Genomic DNA, 27,865 nt, shown 5'->3' with positions numbered 1-27,865 from the left:
GCCGGGGTGGAGCTTCGCCCGCCTTAAGGCAGCTGCCCCTGCCAGCCACAGGGAAGCCGGCGAGCCGCGCAGGAGAGGAAAGGCAAATCTGACCCGAGATTGCACCAGCGCTCCTCCTCGCCCTCGGACGTGCTCGAGCCAGCGGCATCCGCAGCAGCGACCCCAGTTCACCCCGCGGAGCCAAGAGCCCAGCGCCGCCGCTCCTCCGACACCCAGGAAGGAAGGATCGCTTGCCGCCGAAATGGAGAACGCCAAGCAGAGGCACGCCGGTTTCCTGCCGCCCTTCAGGCACTTCGCCACGCAGGCCATCCACGCGGGGCAAGAGCCCGACCAATGGAAGTCCCTGGCCGTGGTGCCCCCCATCTCCCTCGCCACCACCTTCAAGCAGCAGGCGCCGGGGCGGCACAGCGTGAGTGAGGCGGATGGATGGGGCAAGCAAGGCTTCAGAGCCGGGCATGTGGGGGAAAGGGCGGGACTTGGAGGGAGAGGGTCTTTCTCTGTCTTCACACAATCGTAGAATTGGAAGGGACCTCTAGGGTCATCTAGTCCAATCCCCTGCGATGCAGGAATCTTTTTGCACCACGTGGGGCTCGAACCCGGGACCTTGAGGCCAAGAGTCCTATGCGTCTACCGACTGAGCTGTTTGCTTTAGTTAGGGGGTCTGGATGCAACCTCACAACTCGCATCTTCTTTCTGCCAGCTCTCAGAAAACAGCGCCCCCCTCCCCATCTAGTCAAATCGACCCTTTCTGTCTGCCCCAAGCCACACACCTGTCTGTTCTGCTCAGAGGGCTCTTCAGCTTACCCATAACTCCTTTCCTTCTCGCTCAATGCGCCTAACCAAGGCTGTAGCCCAAGCTATGTTTCCTCAGGAGTTAACTCCACAGACTACAACAGGGTAAGTGAGGTTAGGATTGTAGGCAAAGGCTGCGATCCTAAGGTTTTATGGCAGGTGGTAGAAACAGGTCTGCACAGAGGTAAATCCTGTGAGTTCGGTGGCACTTACTCTCTAGTAACTGTGTACATGATTGCAGCCCCTTTCTGTATTCTAATTATCAAAACCACACACACACACACTTTATATATCTATATATCTCTAGATATAGATATATCTCAAAATCCTAGCTTGCAGTTTATGAAGATTTTCAGTGTATGTCTGTTATTGATTCCTACATCAAAAAGGCTAACCCATATTGGCTAAATTGTACATTTCATTATGATAATCCTCACTGAATTGTGAAAGTCCAGCAGAAGCACCTGTTGCTTATTTATGAGGCAAGAGGATGACATCGCCTCCTTTTTGATCATTTTGCCTTACCGCTTTGCATTTTGAGGGCCAAACAAGACAATCCTGTCTCTTGTTTTTCCGCAGAGCAGCTGCAGGGGTGTGATCATGATAAGGACTTTGGCTTGTGGGGAGGACTTTGTACCACAGCCCCGGTGAAAATTGCTCTCCTCCACCTTCCTTCAAAGCCGTTGTGCTTTGTTGGATGGTTGGCACCAGTGGCAGCTTCCCTTCCGGGGCAAAGAGCGGTTCTAGAGGGAGAGATTTTAATTGGGGCGGTAATATCGGGGGTGAGGTTAACCCCAGTCCTTACCAGGCACACACTGCTGCTAGTTTGAAACGCAAGAGACACGTGCATTTCAGTGTGAAATTAACAGACCTAACCTACTCTGGGGTGAATGCAGAGAGAAAATGGAATTGGCAAAAAATGCTTTGATCCCCTTCCATCAGTGAAAGTCATTTCTATGCTTGGAAGGAGCTCTTTTAACAACCAAAGGCCAGCTCAGGATCCAAGCCAAAGTCTTCAGAAGTAGGCCTATGTCTTGCTTTCCCAGAAAGCCAACCTAAGGTGGCTTGTACATCTATGGAATTGATAGTGTTTGTTCACTTTGTTATTATAGAGAATCTAGATAGCATCTTTGCATTCTAGTGTTTTCCCTAGTCTATCTTTAAAAAAAACCAACCCATTCTGTAGCAATGCATGTCCAAATGTGGACTGGAACAGATAGCATTGTTGACACAGGTGGCAGGAGAAGTGACCTGTGCTGTTCCGCTTGTCTGAATTATCTGTCCCACACCTGTCTCATAAAGGTTGAAATTCTGTAATTTAGCTATTCCGAAGAGGCAGCAGTGAACTGAATAGGACTGGATTCAGCCCTTTCTTTTCCATTTCCCCACCAAGGTTGATGGACAGAATCTTAATCTCGCCCTGTTGGATGGTTCCTTCCTCCCTCCATTACTTTTCCACACCTTTTTTCTTAATTTGACTCCTCCAAGTACAAGTGAGCAAATGTTTAACCATTTTAAAAACAACTTGGAATTGCTGGCAAAATAATGCACTGTCCATTTTTGCCTTTGTCACATAGACAGTCATGCTAGAATTCAAATGGATAGTATATTATTAAGTGTCATGTGGAACCTCAGATATATTTTGGCTTTATATGATTATGGAAGAGCAAGATGCTCATGTGGAAGGGGGCTACAAAGAGAGGGTGCGCGTGTGTACGCAAACAAGCAATGGAACTCCAGATAGTACAGATGCAACACATTTCCTATTTCAGTCACCAAATGACAGTTCTGTGTATAAAGTACATACTGATTTCCTCTTTCTTTCTTTTTTTGCCCTTTAGGGTTTTATTTGCTTTCTTTCAAGCCCATTTTGTTCTTCTAGGTATGGCAAATTTGGCATGCTATTTGAAAACGTTTTAAAAGCAGATCCCTGATTGAGTTTTGCCCAACACATTCAATCCATGTTGAATTTCTGGATTATCATCCTAGTTGGGTTGCAAGAAAAAGCTGACTCATTTTTAACTCTGCAGATTCTTGTGGGCGGGGCCGAACAAACTTGCCTTGCTACCCTGTCCTCTGCATGACACAAGACGATATGGAAATTGCATAAGCAAGCCGGCAGCTTTCCAGAGTATTGCATTACTCATTATGTATCTTGGGTTGAAAAAACCCTGTGTGTTTTAAAAGCAATGAAACGCCACGTTTCATAAAACCAACAAAGAGTCTCATGACATCTTAAAAGACTAAGTGATTCATTTTAGCATAGTCTTTAATATGCTACAGAACACTTAGTCCATTGTAGCAAAAACAGGTATTCTTCTGTATATTCAGTAAGATACTTAATACTTTACTAGTTGACGTACAAGAGTTTAGCCAAGCAGGAAGAGTTAAAGTACAAAACCACAGGCGGAAAATATGTACATGACGTTCTGTTCAGAATAATTTGTTTCACTAGAAAGCATTGTTTTCTCCCCCACTCCAAGGCTGGTCAGCTTGGATTCCTAATTTGTCATTTTTCCAGCAAATATATTCAGACTTTCAAGTAATCAATGCTAAAGCAAGAAGGCACTGTAACTATAATACAGTTGCACCTCAGTCCAAGAACAGTCCTGTTAATGAACAATTCAGGCAACGCACTCTGCAAAACTGGAAGTAGTTGTTCTGGGTAGTGAAATTTATCCCGGAAGACGAACGGAAGCCGACCGGTGGAAGGGCACCGGCAGCGGGAAGCCTCACTGGGGAAAGTGTACCTCGGTTTAAGAACATTTCCGGTGTAAGAACGGGCTTCCGGAATGAATTAAGTTAGTAAACGGAGGTACCACTGTATATATATGGCTATAATGCAACAAAGCAACACAATGTGCATGTGTGAAGATTGGCCATGGAGCCAGAGAATTCCATTGAAGTGCTGCTGCTGCAGCCATTCCTGTGGCCAGTGAAGGAAGCTGGCTGTGGTAAAAAACTCTGAAGATGATTCAGTTGCCTGTGGTTTTTGGCTGCTCTTGCAGTTCTCACCTACCTGCATTTCGTGACCCTGCCAAGGAAACAAATTCGTATGAAATTCATAAGTTATTTTAGTTTTATAATTAGTGGACAGAAAAGGAGGCAATTGAACATTAAGGTCATTGGTTCCACTCCTGCTCCTATGTTAAAGTCCTCCAGATGTTAGTCTACATCCCATTATCAGCTGGAGGTGATGGAAGCTGGAATCCCAACAACATCTGGAGTTCCTCATCCTTGCTCCGAAGAGAATGGATCCGCTTGGCTTGTGTGATAACCTGGAAGACAAACTGCTTCCCTGGCAGTTTCACTTATGCCGCATTTAGAAAGCTTCCCCTGAGCTCCATATATCTGGATTATCCCCCTACCAGTCACATAACTCTGACTTGCAGTCTAGGTCTTGTTTCAGTTCCCCATTCCAAGACCTCCGGTCCTCTCTAGGAACATGGAAAGCTGCCTTCTACTGGGTCAGTCTGTCTAGCTCAGTTTTGCCTACCCTGACTGGCAAGCTCTCTGGGATTTCAGATGGAGACAATTCCCAGCCTATGCTGGAAATCAAACCTTGGACTTTTGTGCAATGCAAAGTCCAAGGCTACAGTTATAGCATTAATTGCAGGGCATGCAAGGTGCCTTACAAAACACAGGAGATTCAGCCTTGGGCCTTGTTTTTGCATCAAGGTGTGTTTTCTGCATCCTTTTCCTCCTGTATCCTTCTCCTTCTCCTTTATCTAGTCCCCCCCCCATTTTATACCTGCAAGAGAATTGTACTAGGAATGTGTGCTTTTTCAAATAAATCCTCTGTTAATGTTCCGAAGAGCAAACATTTCAAATGAGCCTTGCCATGGGAAGTTCAGGTTTTATAAATTGTCAGACTGTCATGTGCTGCTTCCACAACCTGTCTTTGAGTCAAATGATTGTTTGATTTTGCTTTCATCCCAGCTGTCTGCCAACTGTATGGAAATTTCTTTCAGGAGAAAACTCAAGTGGCTGCCATAGGAAGCCCAGATACAAAGAAGGATTGGAGGCTTCTGTACCTTTAGTTGTTGTTTAGAACTGTTTAAAGGTGCAGGAGCCCTGGGACTTGCGACTTGACTGTGTTGAAACATTAGATTGCAAGATTTAATCTGTTTTCATGATTTGGCTTTCATATAACATGGTTTTTTTTCAAGGAAGATGGTAATAAAGGCAAATGGAAGGAAATATATAGAAACATTTTCAGGATTTCACAACAAAGAAATCTAAGAGGCCACTTCCTTTCTCTTTTGATTTTTTTTTTTAAAGTGGAAACAGAATTCCTAATTTCATCCTCAGTAGGAGATTCAGTATTTGTTTGGCCAAACTGCAGGTGCACGTTATAAATAATTTGATCTCTAATAATTTGATCAACTATTGATGTATATTTACCTTATTTTATTTTATTTTTGTTCTCTTTCATAGGGCTTTGAATATAGCCGCTGTGGAAATCCAACCCGCGATTGCATGGAAAAGGCTGTGGCAGCACTGGATGGTGCCAAGTATTGTAAGCTGTCAATATTTTCATTACAAAAAAATGATGATTGTCTTTGGCTAACAGTACACATAAGGTGCAACAGTAGTGTCTTGGAAAAGAGTCAAAAAGGGAAGCTATTGGTTTTTTGTTAGCTCTGATTCTGGTATCATGCTATGCAACAATGCAGCTATATCTTTGTATTTTATCTATTTCAAACCTGGATAAATTACTTTTGGCCATGTTATTAAGGCATTTCCTAATCCACATTTTCAGGTGTGGAATGCTTAGAGTTTGAAACGGCACATAACGTAAACGTCCACAATCATCTCCATAATGTAGTGTTTTTTTTCTAGATTCTTGGAATTATGGGTAACTTTAATGGTTCTAGATAAAATTGTTGTTACCTATTGTGTCAATTCCCATATCTAATCCTACGTAGTTTGTGTGTACAAACACACACACACACACACACACACACATATTAAGGTATTCACAGTAAGCTCTCCTTTGAAAGCGAGTTAAGTGTTCAGAGACACACACCTGCCACAAAGCTGAAATATATTGAAGAATTCATTTGTTCACTTGTCAGATGTTCTTTGTTTATTTCCTTTTCCCGTTAGGTTTATCCTATGCGTCTGGGTTAGCAGCTACGGTGAACATTGCACACTTGCTGAAGGCAGGAGATACTGTTGTTTGCACAGATGATGTCTATGGGGGTGAGTGCTGTACTTGCATATGGCAGGTCTTAACTGTCCTAGATGTAATCTCAGGGTTGTAATCCAGAAGCGTTTCAAAGATCATTAACCTGAGCCTGCACACTTAGGTCTTTCACTTCAGCACTGAGGATGGCTTGAAAGTCAGCAGTTATAACAGGTCAGACACCACAGGTGTGACTTATTATCTTAATTAATACTTCTTAGACAGAGCCAGTTGACACATCCGGCAGTGAGGCACTAACTGGTGTTCACACATTTGTGATTTAGCCCTCAGTCACATGCCAAATAAAACTTCCATTATGGACCCATCATAAGCCTTGCTACTGTTTCCTGGGCATAATAATAGTTTTATTCCTGGGCATAATAATAGCACTAACTAGTCCTCTGTTACACATGGATTTGATGCACCTATCCTGCCCTTGAAATTAATAGATTTTTGTGCTCTTTCTTTAGTTTTCCAAAATCTTTAGATTGGTGTTCTTTCACGCAATACGTTGGTTCATCATTAGTTGATCTGAACTTGCTAAGAAGCTTTTTGCTTTTTTAAAAATTCAAACCTATGCCCTATTGGATTTTATTTTCTACATTGTCCATTTCGCAAAGTATGGCTTGCAACATCCTTTCCCAAACTAGTACCCTTCATACGTTTTTTGGACTGCAGTTCCCATCATCCCTGACCATTGCCAGTGCTGGCTGGGGCTGATGGGAACTGGAGTCCAAAATATCTAGAAGCCACCAAGTTGGGTTTGGCCGACTTTAGATGCTATTGTAGCATACAACCCTGAATCTGTCTCTCTTCCTTCAGCTCCCAATACCAGGTTCCTTGACTTCCACCTGACGCGGAGTTCTCAACCCCAGTTGTCCTGGGACACAGTGGGCTACATTACACTTTCTAGATGTTGTCCCATGTAGGTGTGTCCAGGAATTGGATCAGCTCTAGCGAGTTGCCTACCATTATTTGCATTATAAGTTATAAACCACTGATAATTACTGATTTTCACCGAAGACAGTGTTTTCCCTTTGAAATAAAGTGGTGTCACTGATGTGTGTTAGGATAATGTGAATAATGCTTTAATGTGGCTAAGGTAAATGTAAAGGGACCCCTGACCATTAGGTCCAGTTGCGGACGACTCTGGGGTTGCGGCACTCATCTCGTTCTATAGGCTGAGGAGCCGACGTTTGTCCGCAGACAGCTTCCGGGTCATGTGGCCAGCATGACTAAAGCTGCTTCTGGCGAACCAGAGCAGCGCATGGAAACGCCGTTTACCTTCCCGCCGGAGCAGTGCCTATTTATCTACTTGTACTTTGACATGCTTTCAAACTGCTAGGTGGGCAGGATCTGGGACAGAGTAACAGGAGCTCAGCCCGTCACGGGGATTTGAACCACCGACCTTCTGATCGGCAAGCCCTAGGCTCAGTGGTTGTCACGAGGTTTTCCTCTGCTGAACTTTAACACATACTCTTGGACTAACTGGGGGGGGGGGCGAGGAAGATGGCACTGGGTCAAGTCTCAACTGAGTCTCTGCTGCGTGAGTAGGAGCTCTAATGATCAAATTACCCTGAAAAAAGTCCTCAACCTATGAAAATATCTGCCAACGTTTATCAGTAAAAGACTCCGGGAGCTGTCGGGTGGACTTTTAAACCTCCCCTCCCTTTCAAAGCTACTTAAATCAACTTTGAACCACCTCCCTTGAAAAGCCCATAAAGCTGTGGGCTGGATAAAATAGCCCTATTTATTTCCAAGTACGAAGATGGTACTTACAAGACACATACTCTTTAAAAAACAAATACCTCGTAGGCAATAAATAGGAGTTGCAGATGTTTACTGTATGATTTCACTGGGTGAAAGGTGGAAATTCCTTACCCAGAATCTCTGTGCTGTTGACTGTGCAGCTACTGGTGCATCAACTTTCTGGGAGGACAGCCAAAGATAGCTTTAGGGGTAAGCAAAACAGGTATCCATTTGCCATAACTAAAAGCGAGGGGTAATCTAGGAATGATTCTCCTTGTGACTGGGCCTCTCACATAGCAGTACGAGCAGAGGAACATGTTTTCCACAAAAGCGGAAGAGGGCATGGCTAGATCAACACCATCAGCCAAATGTTTCCTTCTGTCATTTGATATCTGTGATTGTGCCAGTTTTATTCCTAGGAGCAATTATAAGTCAAATAGGGTAGGATTGAAGTCTAGCGTGATAACAGGAAGGGGGATTTATGTAACCTCTACCACTTCCAAATTATCTGTTAAGCAAATTTGTTAGCTTGGGAAACAAATATTCTTTCTAGGAATACTTAATGAAATCTAGAAGACAGGCAAAGTAGAGTAGCCGACATACTTTGTTTAGACCAGTGTGGCTTGATAAAAGGATTCCATCCACGTTTGTAATGTTTACTGAACTTTCAGAAAAGAAGAGATGCGGGTTGCAACCCTAAGCATTTCACCAAGGAATTAATCCTGGCGAGAGTTATTTCTTGATTTATTTGATGAAGAGGCCACCTTAGAACAGAAAACGCTATTTACACCTCTATTTTGAGACCAAAAGGCAGGCTGCAGACATATTAATAACAAAAATATTTACGATTGGGCTGTAAATCTGCTTACTTTGGAAGTGAGACCCTTGGAAACCAGTGGGGCTTGCTGTCGATGCTACTCTGGACACAGCTGTCGTTAAATATCCTACCTTGTGTTGGTCCTTCTCTTTGTTCTGGTTTCCATTGCTTTCACCTTTAATTAATTAAATGTGGGTCTTTTCAAATCCTAGGTACCAATAGGTATTTCCGGAGCATAGCATCAGAGATGGGCCTGAAAACTATTTTTGTTGACTGCACCAAACTGGAAAACCTCAAGGCTGCAATTACACCAGAGACCAAGGTAACAGAGGAATGCTCATAAAACAGTGTTTGCAACATGCCTGGGATGACTTTATTATATCAAGCCTCCTCGGTTTACAAGGGCCTGGGAGGTTTGGCAGTGGCTGCAGGTGTGTAGGAGAGGGAAATATTAAAGTGATAATAGTACAGATCGCTTATATACTGACAGTGTTGGAGCAAACTCTTCTTTGCTTTAAGAGGCAAACACAACTGTATATCATGTAGCTGTCACTCCTGATCTCTGGCAAGTGCCTGGTGGGCATTTGCCAGTGTAAGCAGGAATGGTGTAAGTAATATGAAGATTATTTTTTGAAAACATTATTAGGTATGATAGGAATTGGAGCAGAATCGCTTGGTTCTTGTCTATCCCCTCATGACAGCTTGGGTGATTGCCATTGGAATTCATTTGATGAACAAAACATGCATGATTGGATCCTCAATTCTGGCAACAACAAGATGGTCATTGGATACAACCCAGGGAGTTTTCTGGGTTGGTTCCAGACACTTGAGGCTAGCACAGCTCACATCCAAATGGCTGCAGGTGAAATTGAAAAGCAGGTTTGATGCCCAGGATTTAAAGTCTGGCAGTTATTTCCATGGAGCCACTTGTGATTAATCAATATGGAATAGTGAATGTGCCATAACAACAGAAAAATCTGTTCAGTGGCGGGGTGGGTGGGTGGGTGTGCACACACGCATGGGTGTGTGAGCAAAAGACAAGCTCAGATTTCTAACATATCTGACAGCCTTTCCGTTCAGTGTTTCCTTGAAACATAGAAGAGAAAGGAAGGTTATTGGTGATATCAACAAAATCATATACACATGTGTATCATTTCATAACTTTTACTGTCTGTCTTCTCAAAATAAACAGCTTGTCTGGATTGAAACTCCTACAAATCCAACGCTGAAAGTTGTTGATATTCAAGGTTGCGCTGACATTGTCCATAAGCATAAAGGCGTTATTCTTGCAGTAGACAATACTTTCATGTCTGCATATTTCCAGGTAAGCTGATTACCCAGTGCTGTCCCAGAAGTGCTTCATGCATATAGTAATTTTTTCCTTCTCAAAAACGGTGTCACAGGAGGCAACTAGCAGTGATGAACTCTTCTGTGTTAAAGTGAATGGCTCTGGTGCTGAATTTTGGATATGTGGTTGACTTTTCCAGGGTGTGTAGGCATTTAATGGCTCTTCCACATAACATGAAACAGCATGAGACCACAGTTTCTGGCACGTAAATCTGCTCAACAGGGGACACAAAGTTAATCTGGTAGATAGAGGGATATGTTTCTTGTTTTCTAGAGCAAGCTGCAGCATAGTTCTGTGCATGTTTACTCAGACGTAAGCCCCACTGTGTTCAATGAAATTTACACCCAAGCAAATGTATTTTAGATTGCAGACCTTCCATTCCCTTGTCACTGATCTGGTAAGAAGATGTGTGGAAGGTGGGGTGGAAATTCTGTGATTTTATGTGGAGTATTGGCTTTTTATTGATGATGCACTGATCTTTCGTTTCTTTAACGGAATAACATATTTTTCCTGTTATTAGTAGGCTAATACTCCTTTCAAAGTGATAAACCAATTTTATATTTTATCTATTAATACAGATATATAGTTAACCTTCAAGGGGCTCCAGTTAGGCTTACATGGTTCTCTGCCTCTCCTTGTTAGCTTCACAACAACACCGTGGATTAGCTTAGTAAGAGACTGTGGTTAGCCCTGAGTGCACTTAGTATCTAAGTGGGGACTTTAAACCTGGTTTTCCAGGTCCTAGTCAAGAACTCTAACCACAACACCATACTAGCAGCCCTTGAAGTTATCTTCAAAGTAACCATGTGCTGGAGTTCTTGTCTCCCATCTGTATCAGATCTCCCTCCCCTCATGCTGTATATAAGAATCTATTGAGGAAGTGAAGGTGTCCAGTTACCAGCCTAGCTAACATTTCTTCTGTGGCTATACTGAGAGCAGCTGCATTGCATTGGTAACTCTGTAGTGTTATATGGCAGGTATTAATAAGTAATGGCTTTAGCAATTCAATGGCCCCCAGAGTTGCTGTGTCAACAACTAGACCTGTGGTGTGGAATATTCAACACAGTGGGCCAACCGCATAGTGAAATGCTGGAGACTGCTGCCGTACACACTGCAAGGACTTCACAGCACAAAGAGAAAATGTTTCAGCTCACTAGCTTCAAAAGCAACAGAAAGGTCATTGCTAGAACATTACGCCAAGTTCATGCAGTGTTTCTCTTACCGGTTTTGAGAAGTTGCAAAGCGTTCCTAGTTCAACAAGTATTGGACTAACATGTTCCTTTTAAAATTTAATTTATACCTTGTGCATGAGGTCCAGCAACCATGACCAAAAGATAAATAAAACAACAATAACCTAGATATTGACCTAGCCATCTAACCATATAGTTTAGCACCACTAATGTAAAGCCACTAATAACACAAAATTATCCACAAGAAAGGAGAAACTGGTATGATAGAGTAAGAGGGAGAAAACGTTATCGATTTAAGAAAAAAATGAAGCAAACATCTCTTTGATTCATTAACTTAACAGTAATGTTCGTACTGGGTTTTTTAAACAGTTGCATATGGTTGCACATGATCGTGTACTTTTAATTCCAATACATGCCAAACATGCACCATATTTCTGTAAAGGTACCAACCATCTGTCTTCCTTCCCTTACCTAAGTTAGTGAACCTGATCATACACAGGAAGCCCCAAATTCCTGATAGCCGTTGAAAACCTATTTGTATTTTCAGGCCTGCTTCCAGGTTGGTTGAGGGCCTCAGGGTTGGAAGGGCCCCTTGAGCTGCATTAGAGACAATGGCACTTACTTCTGAGTAAGCATGCCCAGGATTGCACCAGGAAGAAAGAAAATACAGGGTTTAACTATGAAGGCGCAGAGTATGTAATTTAGTAACCTATTTGAAAACCGGAAGAGCTGTCATGGTTAATAATACTAAAGCTACACTGAGACAGTGCTTGGGGAAAATACAAGGGTGGTAAAATTGAAGGCCTTTATTCTATGGAATTAGAAGCCTGATGATGACGTGGGTCTATAATCTAGCCCCATTCTCCTTTACTAATCCTCCATGACCAAACATTCCAAATAGATTAGCTGATATAATAGAGGGAAACACTGTCCAATTGTCCAATTTCCAGTGTGCCAGAAGCAGAGGATAGAAAAGAAGAGATGCTATGACAGTTACAGTATTTCTTGGGGAAGAATGCAATTTATTATTATTATTATTTATTTAGGTCAGACCCTAATGGTTGGCTAAAACCAGTTGTTCCACATTCATTCCCTATGAGAATTTAGGGCAAAGAGAGAAAGAATACTCGCAAGAAGATACTTTAGCGTTAGTCATCTTGCTTAAGAAACCCATATCCAGTTATGTAGTTCCCAGTGAACAGGGATATGCAGTGTAAAATTCCTACAGCTTCTGTTTACAGATAATAAAGCAGTACTTTTTAATTCTGAATTCATGTGTTTATTTTGATGTTTCAGCGTCCTTTATCTTTAGGAGCAGACATCTGTATGTACTCGGCAACCAAGTACATGAATGGTAAGTGCCTGAGTGTTGTTGCAGAAAACTTCCATGTTATATTGATATTTACCAATCCGACATTACAAACAGTCAAGGCTACCAGACCTAAAAGGCATTCTATTGTTTCTTTCTACTTTCAAGTTTTTATTTTCTTCATGCCACTTTGAGGGGGTGGGGGTGGGAAGGTTGATTTATAGTAGTGCCCATAGTGCATCTGCCCATCTTCTAAACACAGTAGATGTACACAATGGTTATTGTCTAGACTGGTTTCCATTCTGAGGACTTTGTTTGATGTTAGTTTAACAACAACTCCACAAGGCAATATTGAATATATACTTGCTGAATGAGGAGCTCTTTCGTTTGAAGTCTTTCTGCATTTTCATTCTTGCCCCGGGGTAGAAAATCTTCCTCAAACGTTTGAAAAACTCATTGTGTCCAACTAAAAATTGCACTGTACAGGTCTGAAAGGAATCGTTTTGAGGTGCTGAGGGGCTTTGCCACTGAGCATTAGGGTCCTAGCTGGTGCAAGCCTCTGACCAAAGTACTCACCATCAAGGTTACAAAGGCAGCACAAGGATAATCAGTTTTTGGCTTCAAAATAAGCCACTCAAGGAAGATGGTACTACTAAGAAGAAATAGGGTGTCATGTTTTGCAACAGAAATGCCCTCTCAAGAAAAGGCTGCCTCGAACCCTCACCACTGCCATTTAGGTTTCAGAAAAAGGCATTTCCTCACTTTTAAGAACGAACTGCTAATGTAAGCATTTTTAAAGCTTAGGCCATTTTCATTTGAATGGGCTGTTGTTTTTTAGTTTCTTTTTTGTGTTTGCTTTATTGTTTTTTATCATTTAAAAGGTGCTGTAGTTTCTTAAATGCCTAGTGGGCATAGATCTATGTTGACATGAAGGCTATAAATTGTGTATAATTAATTACACAGGAAGCACGTAGAATGAAAGCAGAGGAAACAGCTACAGTTTTATGTCTGACTTCTTTACTTAAAGAGGGCTAATTTGCAATTTTTCATCTGCCTCCTTGTTTCTTCAGGTCACAGTGATGTTGTAATGGGACTGGTTTCTGTCAATGACGATAATCTCCATGAGAGGCTCAGATTTTTACAATATTGTGAGTACACAAAAAGATGTGATGAATGCAGGTTTCTGATACCTGCCTACTTAAATTCAGAACTGCATTTCTGCAGTAGTCATTTGTTTTACGCACGTTTATCTGACTTATTGAACTGCATTTTTGTGGTTTTACATAGTGCATTTGTTTTACGCACGTTTATCTTCTTATTGTCAAAAAGCCCCCCACAAAAAAAGATTTTGTGCAGCCTTTTCTACCACCCCACTTTCCTTGGGAGCAAAGAGATTCATTCTGACACCATAAACCAGTTGGCTCTCATGGGAAATTTGAAACTGCAGTGCTGAAGTCATGTTTCAGGCCTTACTAAGGCCTTCAGTGGCCATACATGAATTAAGACTGAGCTGGTGTGTTTCCTCACTTGAGGCCTCTGACTAAAATCTACAGCTTGAGCTGGAACAGTTTTGGCCTGAGATGCAAGTGGTGCTGCTGTCTAGTCCATTATCTATCAGGCCTGCCCAATCCTGAAGGTTTGTGCTTCCTGTTAAATGGAGTGCCTGTAGTTATATATCACTCAGTGTAGTGGATGGATTGTTTAATTTGGGCCCTGGAAATCTAGATCAAAATCTCACAAAATCTTAAAGCTCACTGGATACCTCTCAATTTAACTTTTCTCAGAGTTGCTGTAAGGATGCATACATTACCTCAAGGGCCTTGGAAAAGCAATGTGATAAAAAATATAATATCATTGTTTCCTTCTTTGCCTGGAGAGGATTCAAAGACCTAAATTAAAAACCACATCATTTTGCTAGGCTATGTCTCAGTTCCTGAATTTGAGGTTCCTGTTTCAAAACTCAGAAGCCTGAATAGCTGCAATGCCACCTGAATGCTATATTTTAACTTTATGATTAAAACTCTGCTGGGGTTTGGGCTTCTGTTCTGAACATATGTCTATACTTTGATGAGCCAGCAGTATTGTCTTGCTGAGTTCCTCCTTATACTTTTCCCCAATGGGGCTGAAAAGCCTATTCAGCAATAAAGCCATTAGCAAAGAGGGTTATCTCTGTGTTTCTTTTTTCCCTTTTCCAGCTCTTGGAGCAGTTCCATCACCTTTTGACTGCTACCTTTGCAACCGGGGTTTAAAGACATTGCAAATCCGCATGAAACAACATTTCCACAATGCGCTGACGATTGCCAAATACCTTGAGTCAGATCCAAGAGTTGAGAAAGTCCTCTTCCCTGGTAAGTTGGCTTTGCAGAACCTGGCAGGGGATATAAGCTCTTGCAAAAAAGTGCCGCTGGCTGTAATTGGAGCGAGGAGAGAAGCAAAAGAATCTGCATGACTAAGTGGACTCTTCCAGTCCAGTAACTCTGGAGACTCAAATGACTGATAAAGGGTGGAAACAATAAGTGCTTGTGAATGACTTGTTCCATATCTGCCTAGGGCACAGTTTGTTATTTGAATTTCCCTGCCATGCTCTCACTTTCTTCCTCTCTCACATATATTCACCACACATTCACAATCTTTACATGGTTCAGTTGGCTTATTTCTTTACACACACTCATCCCAGGCAAGCCATTCAAAATCCTAGTCTTCTTCCGGAGGCGGCGCGAAACGAGTAATGGCGGTCCTCTTTGCGCAGCAAAGAGGGGCTCCGCAGAAAAGGGTTGTTCGCTACGGCGAAGCGACGACCCATTAAGTTAAACCACGAGCAGAGCGAGCTCGTGGCCGTGGGATCCGGCGGGCACCGAGAGCGACCCCCAAAACGAAGAAGGGACCCCGTAAGGGGCTCCGGAAGCGCGGAGGGGAAGCGGTGCTGTGGATTCATCGCTCTTTCTGCGGGAGTGAAGCCGCGCGGCTGTTACCGATGAGCGCCGACCTTTCTTCCTTCACATTGGATTATAAATTAACTACTCGTGAGTAGGATTTATTTGAGATTGGATTACAAATTGTGAATTTGGCTGAAAGCGGGAGACGAGAAAAAGGAAGTCCGTCTCCCGGGGGTGCTTAATGATCAAAGGCAAAGGAACTGACAAGCTGGAAGCAGTACAAAAGGGTTTTTAAATGAGAGACAGCATACGTCTGGAGAAGTTTGGAAACTGAAGGGAAAGGCAAGTTATCTTTATTTTCCTGTGATTGTGTCTATTCTGCTTGGGGTTTCTTCTCCGCTAAAACTTTTAAAAACTTTAAAGACTTGAAAATCCCTAGTCCCGGACTTGCAGCGGGCAAAAAGTTGTGTTGCGGATACACTTACAAAGCTGAAACAGACACTTAGAGGCATTACCGGTGGATACAATTAAGTAACTGTATTTTGCACCTTTTAAGAAACTATTGTGGCAAAATTGAGAGGGCTCTGCCAGAGGGAAAAGATCTTCTCTAAAGACACTGATTAATTTAACAAATTGTAGGAACTTTAATGGCGACTGAAACTTTGTTCCTTCTTTCATGAACTGAACAACACTCCCCCTAGTGGAGTTTGGGATTTACAATTTCCTGAGAACTGACTTTGTTTTGTCTCTCTGTGGTCTGGTTACTCACTCTGAGGCCTGTCTTTCCCATGGAACTTTTGACAGCTTGACCTTGAATCCAAAGACAGGTGTGGAATGAGTGTGGAATGAGTGGTAAACCAAAAACAAGAGCTGCGTCGAAAGCAGGGAAAGGCAAATTGGTACAAACAACTTTGGTTTCCCAGGCCCGCAGATCTTCAGTCCCTGCGGTTCTACAGGCTGCACCATTACCAACAACCCCAGCTGAAGAATCAGAACAATCAACAAGTGAAGATATGGCAGCTGGGGGATCTAACATTCTCCTAGAGGAAATGCTACAACAATTTGCAATTTTGAACAAAAAAGTGGATGACCAAACTGCAAAAATTGACTTAGCCACATCCTCAATTACCAAACTTTCTGAACAGGTGGCTAAGCATTCACAAGATATTGGAAACCTAAAGGACGTTGTATCCGAAAATCGAAAATTGGCCGAGGCTGCGAATGAAAAAGTAGAAGCAGTAACCAAAGAAGTGGAGGAATTGAAAGGAGAGGTAAGGCCGCTCCATAAACATATTACTGACCAGCAGGCCTATCTGTCTTTGGTGGAACTGCGAAACAGGGAAAATAATTTGAGATTACGCTCTATCCCAGAGATTGAGAAAGAGGACTTGATTGGCTTTTTAACAGCAGAATTTGCTAAATTCTGGGGTATAAACGAAGATATAGACTTCAAAATAACAACTGCATTCAGATTGGGAAGGGCTGCTGGGAAGGACAGACCTAGAGACTGTTTGATTATTTTAAGGACTAAGCAGGAGAGAGACAAGATACTTGACCTACATTTTAACAAAGCACTTGTGATCCAGGACAGAAGAGCACAAATTTACAAGGATATTCCTAAACAATTACTGGATCTAAGATCTAACTACACTGACCTAGCTGGACTCTTGAGAGGTAACGGAATACCTTACAGGTGGGAGTTTCCACAAGGCCTCTCATTCAAATACAAAGGAAAGAAGATAAAAATCAAAACGAAAGAGGATAGCCAGAAGTTCCTACACGACCACGGAGAAGACTTGCAGAAAGGAGCGGCAGCTATTTGGCCACCACCAGAGTCAGGAAAAGAGTTACCACCCTCGGATTTGGACAAAAAAGAAGACACCCAACAAGAGTAATAACAGATTGACACAGGATGTCTCTGCAGCTGTATAGTTGGAACATTAACGGCGCGAATTCCCCAGAAAAACGCAAAAGGATCTTCCATATCCTAAAGAAAGAGAATTTGGATATAATTTGCTTGCAAGAAACCCATGTGACCAGGTTACACAGGAAGGTGCTAACAAATAAAAGATTAGGCCAAGAATTTATTTCATCAGACAGAGTCAAGAAGAGAGGCGTGGTGATTTACGCCAAAGAGAATCTATCACCAAAATTTTTGTTTAAAGATGAACAAGGAAGAATCCTGGCTATTGAAATTTCGACCCAAGGAGAAAAAGTTTTGATATTAGGAATCTATGCACCAAATGAGGGGAAATCAGAATTTTATAAGAAGCTGCATGAGACACTACTGGACTATCTGGACTATTCCAACATCATTATGATGGGAGATATGAATGGGGTCGTCTCTACTTTGATGGATAAGTCACAGAATCAGAATCTGACTAAAGATGGAAGACTACCAAAAACTTTCTTTGAACTAACTGACAATATGGACCTAATTGATTTATGGAGGACGAGAAACCCCCTAGGTAAAGAAGGAACTTTCTTTTCTGAGGCCCACCTGTCATGGACAAGAATCGACCAAATCTGGGCAACTAGAGGGCTGGCACCTAAGACTACAAAAATAGAAATCTGCCCAAAGACTTGCTCCGACCATAACGCTTTGAAAATGGAAATGAGATTTAATACTGCCGACTCCTTCAGATGGAAAATGAATGACAACCTGTTAAGAGATCAAGAGATCGTAAAGAAGGCCCAAAAAACTTTAAAGGATTATTTTGAAATTAATTTGAATACCTCGGTGGAAAAAAGAATTATCTGGGACGCAAGCAAAGCTGTTATGAGAGGGTTTCTGATACAACAGAATACAATCAAGAAAAAACTTTGGAATAGTAAAAAAGACAAGATATTGGAGAAGATAAGTGATGGAGAGAAAAAATTAAGAGTGAATCCAAAATCAAAAGAGACTTTAAGAGAAATCAAATTTCACCAGTCACAATATGCGAAATTGATTAACCAAGAAGTGGAATGGAAAATCAAACAAATGAAACAAAGATCCTTTGAATCTGCGAACAAATGTGGGAAACTGCTCGCTTGGCAGTTGAAAAAGAGACAAAAATTAAATTATGTCACCAACTTAGAAGTTGAAGGGAAAAACATTCAGAAACCGGGAGAAATTAGAAGGTGTTTCCAGAAATACTTTAAAAAACTGTATACACAAGAATCCGAGGAAGCAACTGAGATAGAACAATTCTTGAAAGATAACGGCCTACCAAAATTATCTCAAGAGAAGAGATCAATCTTGAATTGTAAAATAACACAACAGGAAATCGAGGATGCCATTCAGAATATGCAACTAGGCAAATCTCCGGGCCCTGATGGACTCACCTCCAAGTACTACAGGATTTTAAAAGACTATTTGATACAACCATTAATGGAGGTTTGCAACCAGATTATGGGGGGAGGGAGGGCACCGGATACGTGGAAAGAAGCATTCATCACACTGATACCTAAAGTGGAAACTGAAAAGACTCAACTCAAGAACTACCGCCCCATCTCACTCCTAAACGTGGATTACAAAATATTTGCGGATGTTTTGGCTAACAGATTTAAAAAAGTACTAAATGAAGTAATCCATAAGGACCAAGCAGGCTTTCTCCCAGGTAGACATTTGTATGATAATACCAGGAACATTATCGATATTCTGGAACTTTTACAAACAAATATTAACACCAAAGCAGTGTTAATTTTTATTGATGCGGAGAAGGCCTTTGACAACATTTCTTGGAAATTTATGAAGAAAAACTTGGAAGGGATGGGAGTGGGAAGGGGGTTTGAGAATGGAATAGAGGCAATCTATTCAGAACAAAAAGCTAAGTTGATAGTGAACAATGTGGTGACAGAAGAACTTCATATTGAAAAAGGAACACGCCAGGGGTGCCCCCTATCCCCTCTGTTGTTTATTTCAGTCCTGGAGGTTTTGCTGAATATGATAAGGGAGGATCGGCAGGTACAAGGAATACGGGTCGGAGCGAAACAATATAAACTGAAAGCATTTGCAGATGACTTGGTTTTAACATTACAGGAGCCAGAACCTAGTACAAAAAGAGTTTTGGAATTGATTCAGAAATTTGGTCGGGTGGCGGGTTTTAAGCTGAACAAACAAAAAACTAAGGTGTTAGGGAAAAACTTGACGGTTACTGAAACAGAGGGGTTTCAGAAGGAAACAGAACTAAACATTGTAAAAAAAGTGAAATACCTGGGGGTCAATCTGTCCTCCAAGAATTTGAATTTATTTAAAGATAATTATGAAAAATGTTGGTCAGAAGTTAAAAAAGATCTAGAAATTTGGTCAAGATTGAAACTATCCTTGTTAGGCCGAATTGCAGCTATAAAAATGAACGTTTTGCCAAAAATGTTGTTTTTGTTCCAGGCCTTGCAGATTGTGGACAGAGTGGATTGTTTCGGAAAGTGGCAGAAGGACATCTCTAAATTTGTCTGGCAGGGCAAAAAGCCCCGAATAAAGTTTAAAATACTAACTGATGCAAAGGAGAGAGGGGGGTTTGCCCTGCCGGACTTAAGGTTATACTATGAAGCTGCGGCCTTCTGCTGGATGAAAGATTGGATTTTATTGGAAAACACTGATGTCCTAGATCTGGAAGGCTTTAATAATTCGTTAGGTTGGCATGCGTATTTGTGGTATGACAAGGGGAAAACACATGGAATGTTTAAAAACCATATTGTCAGAAAAGCAATATTTATGGTCTGGAAAAAATACAAAGACTTATTGGAAAGTAAAACCCCGAGGTGGATTTCACCAATAGAGGCCAAAGCTCGGAAAACATCCAATATGGAGGCATATTGGCCGAAATATTGGGAAATAATAGAAAACATTGGAGGTAATTGGAGGTTGCAGAGCTTTGAAAAATTAAAGGATAAGGTGCAAAATTGGCTACATTATGCCCAAATTAATGAGGTTTTTAAGCTAGATAAAAAAATAGGATTCCAGGTGGAAAAATCGAAACTTGAGACAGAGTTGTTAGAACCAAAGACCAAGGTAATATCGAGAATGTACAACTTGCTGCTTAAATGGAACACTCAGGATGAGACAGTTAAATCAGCCATGATAAAATGGGCTCAAGACATTGGTTACAATATTATGTCTGAGGACTGGGAAAGGTTATGGACCACCGGTATGAAGTTTACGGCATGTAATGCCTTGAAAGAAAACATTATGAAAATGGTATACAGGTGGTACATGACCCCAGTCAAGCTCGCTAAGATATACCATTTGTCTGATAATAAATGTTGGAAATGTAAGGAGGCTGAAGGGACATTCTTTCACCTCTGGTGGACTTGTCCAAGATTGAAGGCCTTTTGGGAAATGATCTATAACGAGTTAAAAAAGGTGTTTAAGTACACCTTTCCCAAGAAACCAGAGGCCTTCCTTCTGGGCATTGTCGGCCAGAAGGTGTTAAAAAAGGATAGAACTTTTTTTCTGTATGCTACAACTGCAGCAAGAATTCTTATCGCCAAGCATTGGAAGACCCAAGATTTGCCCACACTGGAGGAGTGGCAGACGCAATTGATGAACTACATGGAACTGGCCGAGATGACTGCAAGAATCCGAGACCTGGGAGAAGAGGCAATGGAGGAGGACTGGAAAAAATTTAAAGACTATTTGCAAAAGTATTATAAGTTGTATGAAACATAAGACGTCGTATGATTTGGAACGTTAGCCCCAGCAATGAAATTTAATTATCTATGAAATTGCTAACATTTGTGAAAGAATCAAAGTTTAAATGGGTAAAAATGATATCATGTTATATTTTTAGAGTAAATGGAGAATAAGAGATTTAAACTTAAATTGCAACTGAAAATATACAGAAACACACGAAATAAGGGTATAATTTGCTGATGACTTTATTATCAAGAATGCATTATGCGGGAGATGTGGGGAAGTCCAATGGAAATTTGAAATAAGCTGTTGAAATGGATGTGATTTTTTGTTCTTTTTTCTTTTTTTCTTCTGTTCTGCTTTTTTTTCTGCTCTTTCTGTAATTTGGAAAAATGTAATAAAAATTATTATAAAAAAAAACAAAAACAAAACAAAATCCTAGTCTTCTCATGCATTATCCTTTCGTAAAGCTTAAACATATGTAGAAGATGGGAGAGATATTGAACTGTTGGCCCAGCCCCTGATGTCCCTTGCAGCTCCCACGACCTCTATGGACGCCTTGAAAGGGGTGGCAGCTGTCCCTTGGAAGATGTAGTCATCATGGGATCAGGGGTTGTAACAGCAGGTCCTTGCTCCACCTTATGGAAGTGAACCTTGCAGAGATACTTGTGTAATGCTGTTTATATAACTTTTGTAACCACAATTCTTTTATTTTTGACAAACAGCATTTTCAAACTTAATATGCTTTGAACCATAACAATGATCAAAGTATGTTTTATGCCTTGGTCTAGCGACTTCATATTTTAATAGATTGTGTGTGTTTGAAAGTAACAATAACCTAAATCCGGATGCTTTAAATAATGCATAATTCATTTCAGGATTGCCGTCACACCCGCAGTACGAGCTGATGCAACGCCAGTGCACAGGCTGCCCAGGAATGATCTCCTTTTACATTAAAGGAAACCTTGAAAATGCCTCCACATTTCTCAAAAACTTAAAGGTAAGAAAGAGGCCTGATTTGCATTGCTTTTGAAAGACGAACACTCCCCGCCCCTCCCTTGTCAGGATAGGGATGCTGTAAAAGACTTCGCAATATGCTTCTTCCCTTAAAGCGTCTCCACCCCCATCGTTCTACCCAGACACTGAGGTCCAGCACCGAGGGCCTTCTGGCGGTTCCCTCACTGCAAGAAGCCAAGTTACAGGGAACCAGGCAGAGGGCCTTCTCGGTAGTGGCGCTCTCCCTGTGGAACACCCTCCCACCAGATGTGAAAGAGAACAACAACTACCAGGCTTTTAGAAGACATCTGAAGGCAGCCCTGTTTAGGGAAGCTTTTAACGTTTCATGTATTACAGTATTTTAATATTTTTTTGGAAGCCACCCAGAGTGGCTGGGGAAGCCCAGCCACATGGGCGGGGTATAAATAATAAATTATTTTTAAAGGTCCTCAAATGTAAATAACCAACCTTGTTATGCAAAGTGGCACTAATGACAGGGAAGGAAAAGGAGTATTTTAGAAATGATGTGTTCATTCAGGCAATTGCTGCTTACCTAAGATATCACGTAGTGCCACCCAAGGCCAGACAACTCTCCTGTCTGGAATTCTGGAAGCAGGGGAGCCCTTGCTTATGTAACACTGGCCTGGTGTTTCGAAATGCCTGGCATTAGTGCTGAGTCCTCAGAAGACGCTTGTCAAATCAATGCCTCATCCACATGTATCACTGGAAAAGTATGCTCCTGCAAAGACTGCTGTGCAGTCATTTCTCCTGAATTTCTGCCAGCGGCGTATCGTTCATCTTGGCTTGCGCCCGCTGGCTGCGAACAGGCATACTTTGGTTTCACCAAAAGTTGGCACCTAAATTAACAACAAGGAATGAGCCAAGAGCTTTACTGTACTTCAACAACAACTGAAGATATAAACATCCCACAAACTAGGGCTGGCTAACTTTCCCCTCCCTGCTCATAAAATGATCAGTCTGATGACCAGGGAGGGCGCGCAGTTTGTATCCCCATCAGACACTGGGCTGGGCAGATAGGTTTAAATTACTACCCTGCAGTGCTATGCCTAATTAATACCTTTTTGCAGCTTCTACAAAAATTATTGGGGTCTTGCTGAGGAGGGCAGATTGGGCACCCCAAAGCAGGAGGTAGCCACGCAGTCCATAAACAACTAACAGGAAAGTCCTAATCCACCTTCTGGGGGCAGGTGGTAATATGTTTATCACAGTCATTTACCCCCATATTGCTTTAATTCTATCCCTGGCTGCTATAAACTCTAGCGAGTTTTCCGTCTTGCAAGGCATCCTTCCACAGGGCAGCAATTCAGTGCAGGCTTGGCAGCTACAGTCTCTTTCCCATGCCCTAGTACAGGCTTGCGGGAGAAGCCATATTTTGCCCAAAAGATCTCCATGTCATGCAGAAAGGAAGGCACATTCTGGCATCTGCCATTGGCCAGGGGACGAAGGCCACTAGGAAGCTGCTCCCCTTCGCTCCCAGGAACAAGTTTGCTTCTGCTCCTCTCTGCCAGAAAGAGCATTCAGCCCCAGCTGACTAGAGAGCTGACAGCAGCAGACTCTAGCCTTATTTGTAAAGGGACCGAGTTTCAAGTGAAAAGTTGAATGAATGAATGCTGGAATATAATGCTCTGTATTCTTCTTTGTTTTAGCTTTTTACGCTGGCTGAAAGTCTAGGAGGATATGAAAGCCTGGCAGAGCATCCGTAAGTGAAGTTAATCTGAAATCTCTGTTGGAATCAACTATATGCTTATTTTATTTTAAATCTGTCTAATACTTAATACGATTCAGACTAATGAAGACAATAATAATTTGGCCACAATGGCCAAATACTATACTTTATCCCACCTTTCAGTGAAGGGAGATTTATTTTATGTAGTAAATAAATATTAGTTATGAATTCTTTATCTGAAGGGCTGATCCTTCAATGTAGTTGAAAACAAAAACTTTTTGTTAAGGTTAAACTTAAGGTTAGGTTAAACTTAATTTTAAAGGCCTAAAATTCATTTGTGAATAAATTATATTCCTCCCAGTATCTTTTAGCCACCAAGCATGGTCTCATTTCTCTTTTTTGCGCTCCCGAAAGGTGGATAACTAATTTTAAATTTACCTTATTTTTACTGCCATCATATCATCTTGCCCTCATCTTATTGTTGTTGTTGTTACCTATAAAATATCCCGCTAGCAAATTTGTCCTTTGAAAATACTAAAACCAGTGAGAATTCTTATTACCTTGGAGGATTGCAGTATTTTACTACAATAAACAAGATAATTACATGAGAAGTATTTTTTAATTTCTTTTGCTATTTTAAAGTCCTTATTAGTATCTATTAGTATCCAGTTTCAAGCCATCTGCCACTACTCAGCCCATAATATATCTATCCCAGATCCTTAACCAGTTAGATGTTTAAAGAAAATCATCTTGGCATGAACAGTTCTACTTTTTATTCCTCCATAATATGCTGTGTAGTGGTACTCTAATCAATGCTTTCTCAGATAATGAACTGGCAATCTGCTGTTTTAAGCTGTGTACAGAGGAGGGCATGCTTGGTACAGGAAATTCTGCTGAAGAGCCTATGACTTTGTAAAAGTGTGTATCTGAACGATAGACATGGTACAGATTGGAAGTGTCACTTTATCACTTCTAAATTACTGCACCTTTCAAATTACAGGAGTTTGGTGCTAGCATTTATCTGCCTCTTAGCAAGATTTATAGCCAGGAAAAATGACAAGGGTAGTGAACACAGTCTTTTTCCTGGATGTCATCCTGTGGCCATATTGAACCCTCTGGTTAACAAGATTGGCCTGTCCAAATTGGATAGAATCACTGCAGGTTCTTCTGCCACTGTAGATATAATTGTACATTTTAATTTTGGAAGTCCCTGTGAGACCTAGATGTGATGGAAAACAAGGTACATTTAAAAAAATAAAAATAAAGTAACATTGCAAGCTGGACATAACTAGTTCTGAATCTCTTGGCAGGGCCTCTCATTTATCAGGGAAATCCACATTTGTTTCTGGGTCTTTCTAGACCAATAAGATGCCACATAGTGGAGTGGCAAAGGTTCCACCTCTCTGTTGACAAGACACACCTGTAACTTTTAGGGTCTCGGTAGGATTGAATATGTTTACTGTTGTCCTTGGAAGCTTTCTTGCTGCATTCTGTCCAAATGTAACTTCTCTTGTCCAGGGCTGAGCTCTGGGAAAAGCTGAGCTTTTCTAAACAAGAACTTTATGGCAGAAAGATGAAATTGCTTCTGAAAGCAAGTGTATGGTATCAGTTGACTAACCATCATTACCTCCACCCCCAATAATGTTGCCAAGAAAACACCCCATCAAAATAATAATAATAATATTAATAATAATAAATAATTTATTATTTATACCCTGCCCATCTGACTGGGCTTCCCTAGCCACTCTAGCCGGCTCCCAATAGAATATAATAATAAAAAAGCAATAAAACATCAAACATTACAAACTTCCCTAAGCTGATGTCTTCTAAAAGTCAGATAGTTGTTTATTTCCTTGACATCTGATGGGAGGGCGTTCCACAGGGCAGGCGCCACTACCGAGAAGGCCCTCTGCCTAGTTTCCTGACTGCCATCTTGAAAACTGCTTGCTACTAGCATAGCAGTTCCACAGCCTTCAGGAAGGTGTCACTATCCCAGAGCACTTGACATGGATTTGAGGCCGTAGTCTAGCATGATCTTAGCGCTCACTTGATGAGGATCAGAGATCTGTCTCTTAAAGGGAATACATTGGCATTTTGCCCATGGATTGATAGCTGCCTCTCTGCTGCCTCTGTGCAATTCTTTTTAACTGTTGCATCTGGAATGACAGACCAACCCTCCAACATTACTGGGTTGCCCCAGCTACTCTGGGCAGCTTCCAACATATATAAAAACACAATAAAACACAATAAAACCCCTTCCCTATACAGGATTGCTTGGGGGTCAGATAATTTCATACCCTCCAACATTTCTGCAGTGAAAATAGATATATCCTAAGGAAAAGCAGGACATTCCAGGATCAAATCAGAAACCATGATGGCTTCTCTAAATCAGGTACATCCCTGGAAAACAGGGACACTTGGAGGGTCTGACAGACTATCTGTTCTTGTTTAGTGCCATCATGACTCATGCCTCAGTCCCAAAGGCAGACAGAGAAGTCCTTGGGATCTCGGATACGTTAATCCGCATGTCTGTTGGTTTAGAAGACTCGGAAGACTTGTTAGAAGATCTGGACCAAGCTTTGAAGGCCGCGGTAAGTGATTTCAGTTACGGAGAAATGTAGGGGTATGTTTTTGCTTTTTAGCTCCCCCCATTGCTTTAGAGGTCAATAGTAATTCTGATGAACCCTCAAGTTTCATTTGTCAGATAACTTGACAGAACACAGCTAGTAGCAAGAAGTGAAATGTTTTTGCAGTAAGCTCCTGTACTATATCTTACTATACATACTATATAGGTCCATGATTACTGAGCAGGCTAGCTGAACATATTAGTGAGGTGTTGGGGCTAGGTCCCTGCCCCCCTCCATGCCATGTGCACATTCCAATTTATATTCACACGTAGCCCATACACTCCTATAAATACACATAAAGGTAAAGTAAAGGGACCCCTGACCATTAGGTCCCGTCGTGGCTGACTCTGCGGCTGCGGCGCTCATCTTGCTTTATTGGCCGAGGGAGCTGGCATACAGCTTCTGGGTCATGTGGCCAGCATGACTAAGCCGCTTCTGGTGAACCAGAGCAGCGCACGGAAACGCCATTTACCTTCCCGCCGGAGCTGTACCTATTTATCTACTTGCAGTTTGACGTGCTTTTGAACTGCTAGGTTGGCAGGAGCAGGGACCGAGCAATGGGAGCTCACCCCATCACGGGGATTCGAACCGCCGACCTTCTGATCGGCATGTCCTAGGCTCTGTGGTTTAACCCACAGCGCCACCCATGTCCCCATAAATACATAAATACACAAATACACATACAGGCACACTATTCCAGGGGCTACCAGCCTTCTGAGGCCAGCAGGCCCATTTTGAATTTGGGTATAACCCAAAATGGCTGCCACGGGGGCCATGATATAATGGCAGATGTGTTGAAAAGAGCAGCAGACGAGGCACAATCACAAAGAGGTGTGGGTATGCAGATGGGGGCCAGGGAGGCATCTACATCAGTCACCACTGAGCTTACTTCCAGAGGGGAGCTCTTTTGCACTTCTGCTCTGCTCAGAATAGGAGGAATGTGGGGGTCCAGTCCTGGAAGTCAATGAAATTTTGTCATGTTTAAGGGGGCACCCTCAGTGTAAGAGAGACTGAGCCAGTGCAAACAAGGAACTGAGCAGGAAGAGCAAATCGTCCCTAGTACAATTGTGGATTTCTGAGGGGATATTTAGTAGACCTGTTGCAGGTGCCATAGGATTCATGCCTACCAAGCATGAGAACTTGACCAAAAGGGATTACCTGAGTGATAATGGCACTGAAGATTAGCTTTAGGCTAAATGACTGACAAAAGCATGCTACTGACGACTAAAGTGACCAAGATGCCTTTGTCTGCTGACTTCCTCATTTTTCTGCCAGATTCTTTTTCCTTTAACATAGCAGAAAAAGGCAGCTGGGAGTTTGGATGAGTAGCATAGTGTGTTCCAATATGAATCCGATCTGCAATTAAGTTGAGTCATTTAAAGAACAATAGTGATAAAACTTCACTTGCTTTCTCTTGCCACAGATTCCCGATTACAGAATCTATAACTAGGAGTCTTGACATCACATTTAATTCCTGCACATCTGTAATACAAATGAACTGGATGATCAGCTGCTCATGAACTTCCATTGGATTAGATTTCCTGCTGAAAATGAAAAAGTTGATGTTTTTGATGCCCGGAAAGGAAGCCTAGAATACTTGTTCACTCCACAACCCCCTTTTCCCCCCAGAAGTGTCTTCCGAGGTCATCTCCTCATTGTCTGGTTCCTT

General features: G+C 41.9%; 1 protein-coding gene across 1 annotated transcript; it reads left to right on the top strand.

Annotated features, from left to right (window-relative positions):
* Positions 1 to 35: 35 nt before the first annotated feature.
* On the top strand, positions 36 to 27,861 carry CTH (cystathionine gamma-lyase). Its single transcript, XM_082227298.1, has 12 exons — positions 36 to 409; positions 5,230 to 5,311; positions 5,902 to 5,997; positions 8,759 to 8,868; positions 9,739 to 9,870; positions 12,381 to 12,438; positions 13,464 to 13,541; positions 14,589 to 14,741; positions 21,765 to 21,886; positions 23,550 to 23,602; positions 26,022 to 26,160; positions 27,620 to 27,861. Exons 1-12 carry the CDS (start codon positions 242 to 244, stop codon positions 27,644 to 27,646), a joined length of 1,218 nt encoding a protein of 405 aa, XP_082083424.1. The 5' UTR covers positions 36 to 241; the 3' UTR covers positions 27,647 to 27,861.
* The last annotated feature ends 4 nt before the right edge of the window (positions 27,862 to 27,865 follow it).

The sequence above is a fragment of the Podarcis vaucheri genome (assembly GCF_965113315.1).
Source record: "Podarcis vaucheri genome assembly, chromosome: 6".
Lineage (NCBI taxonomy): Eukaryota > Metazoa > Chordata > Lepidosauria > Squamata > Lacertidae > Podarcis > Podarcis vaucheri.
This window is presented reverse-complemented; position numbering and strand designations above follow the sequence as displayed.

Bases quoted from the DNA above. Each gene is read 5' to 3' on its own strand.
- CTH (XM_082227298.1), top strand. From the start codon at position 242: ATGGAGAACGCCAAGCAGAGGCACGCCGGTTTCCTGCCGCCCTTCAGG. The intron at 5,998-8,758 runs GTGAGTGCTGTA...TTCAAATCCTAG, and splicing joins CACAGATGATGTCTATGGGG to GTACCAATAGGTATTTCCGG. The intron at 8,869-9,738 runs GTAACAGAGGAA...CAAAATAAACAG, and splicing joins CAATTACACCAGAGACCAAG to CTTGTCTGGATTGAAACTCC.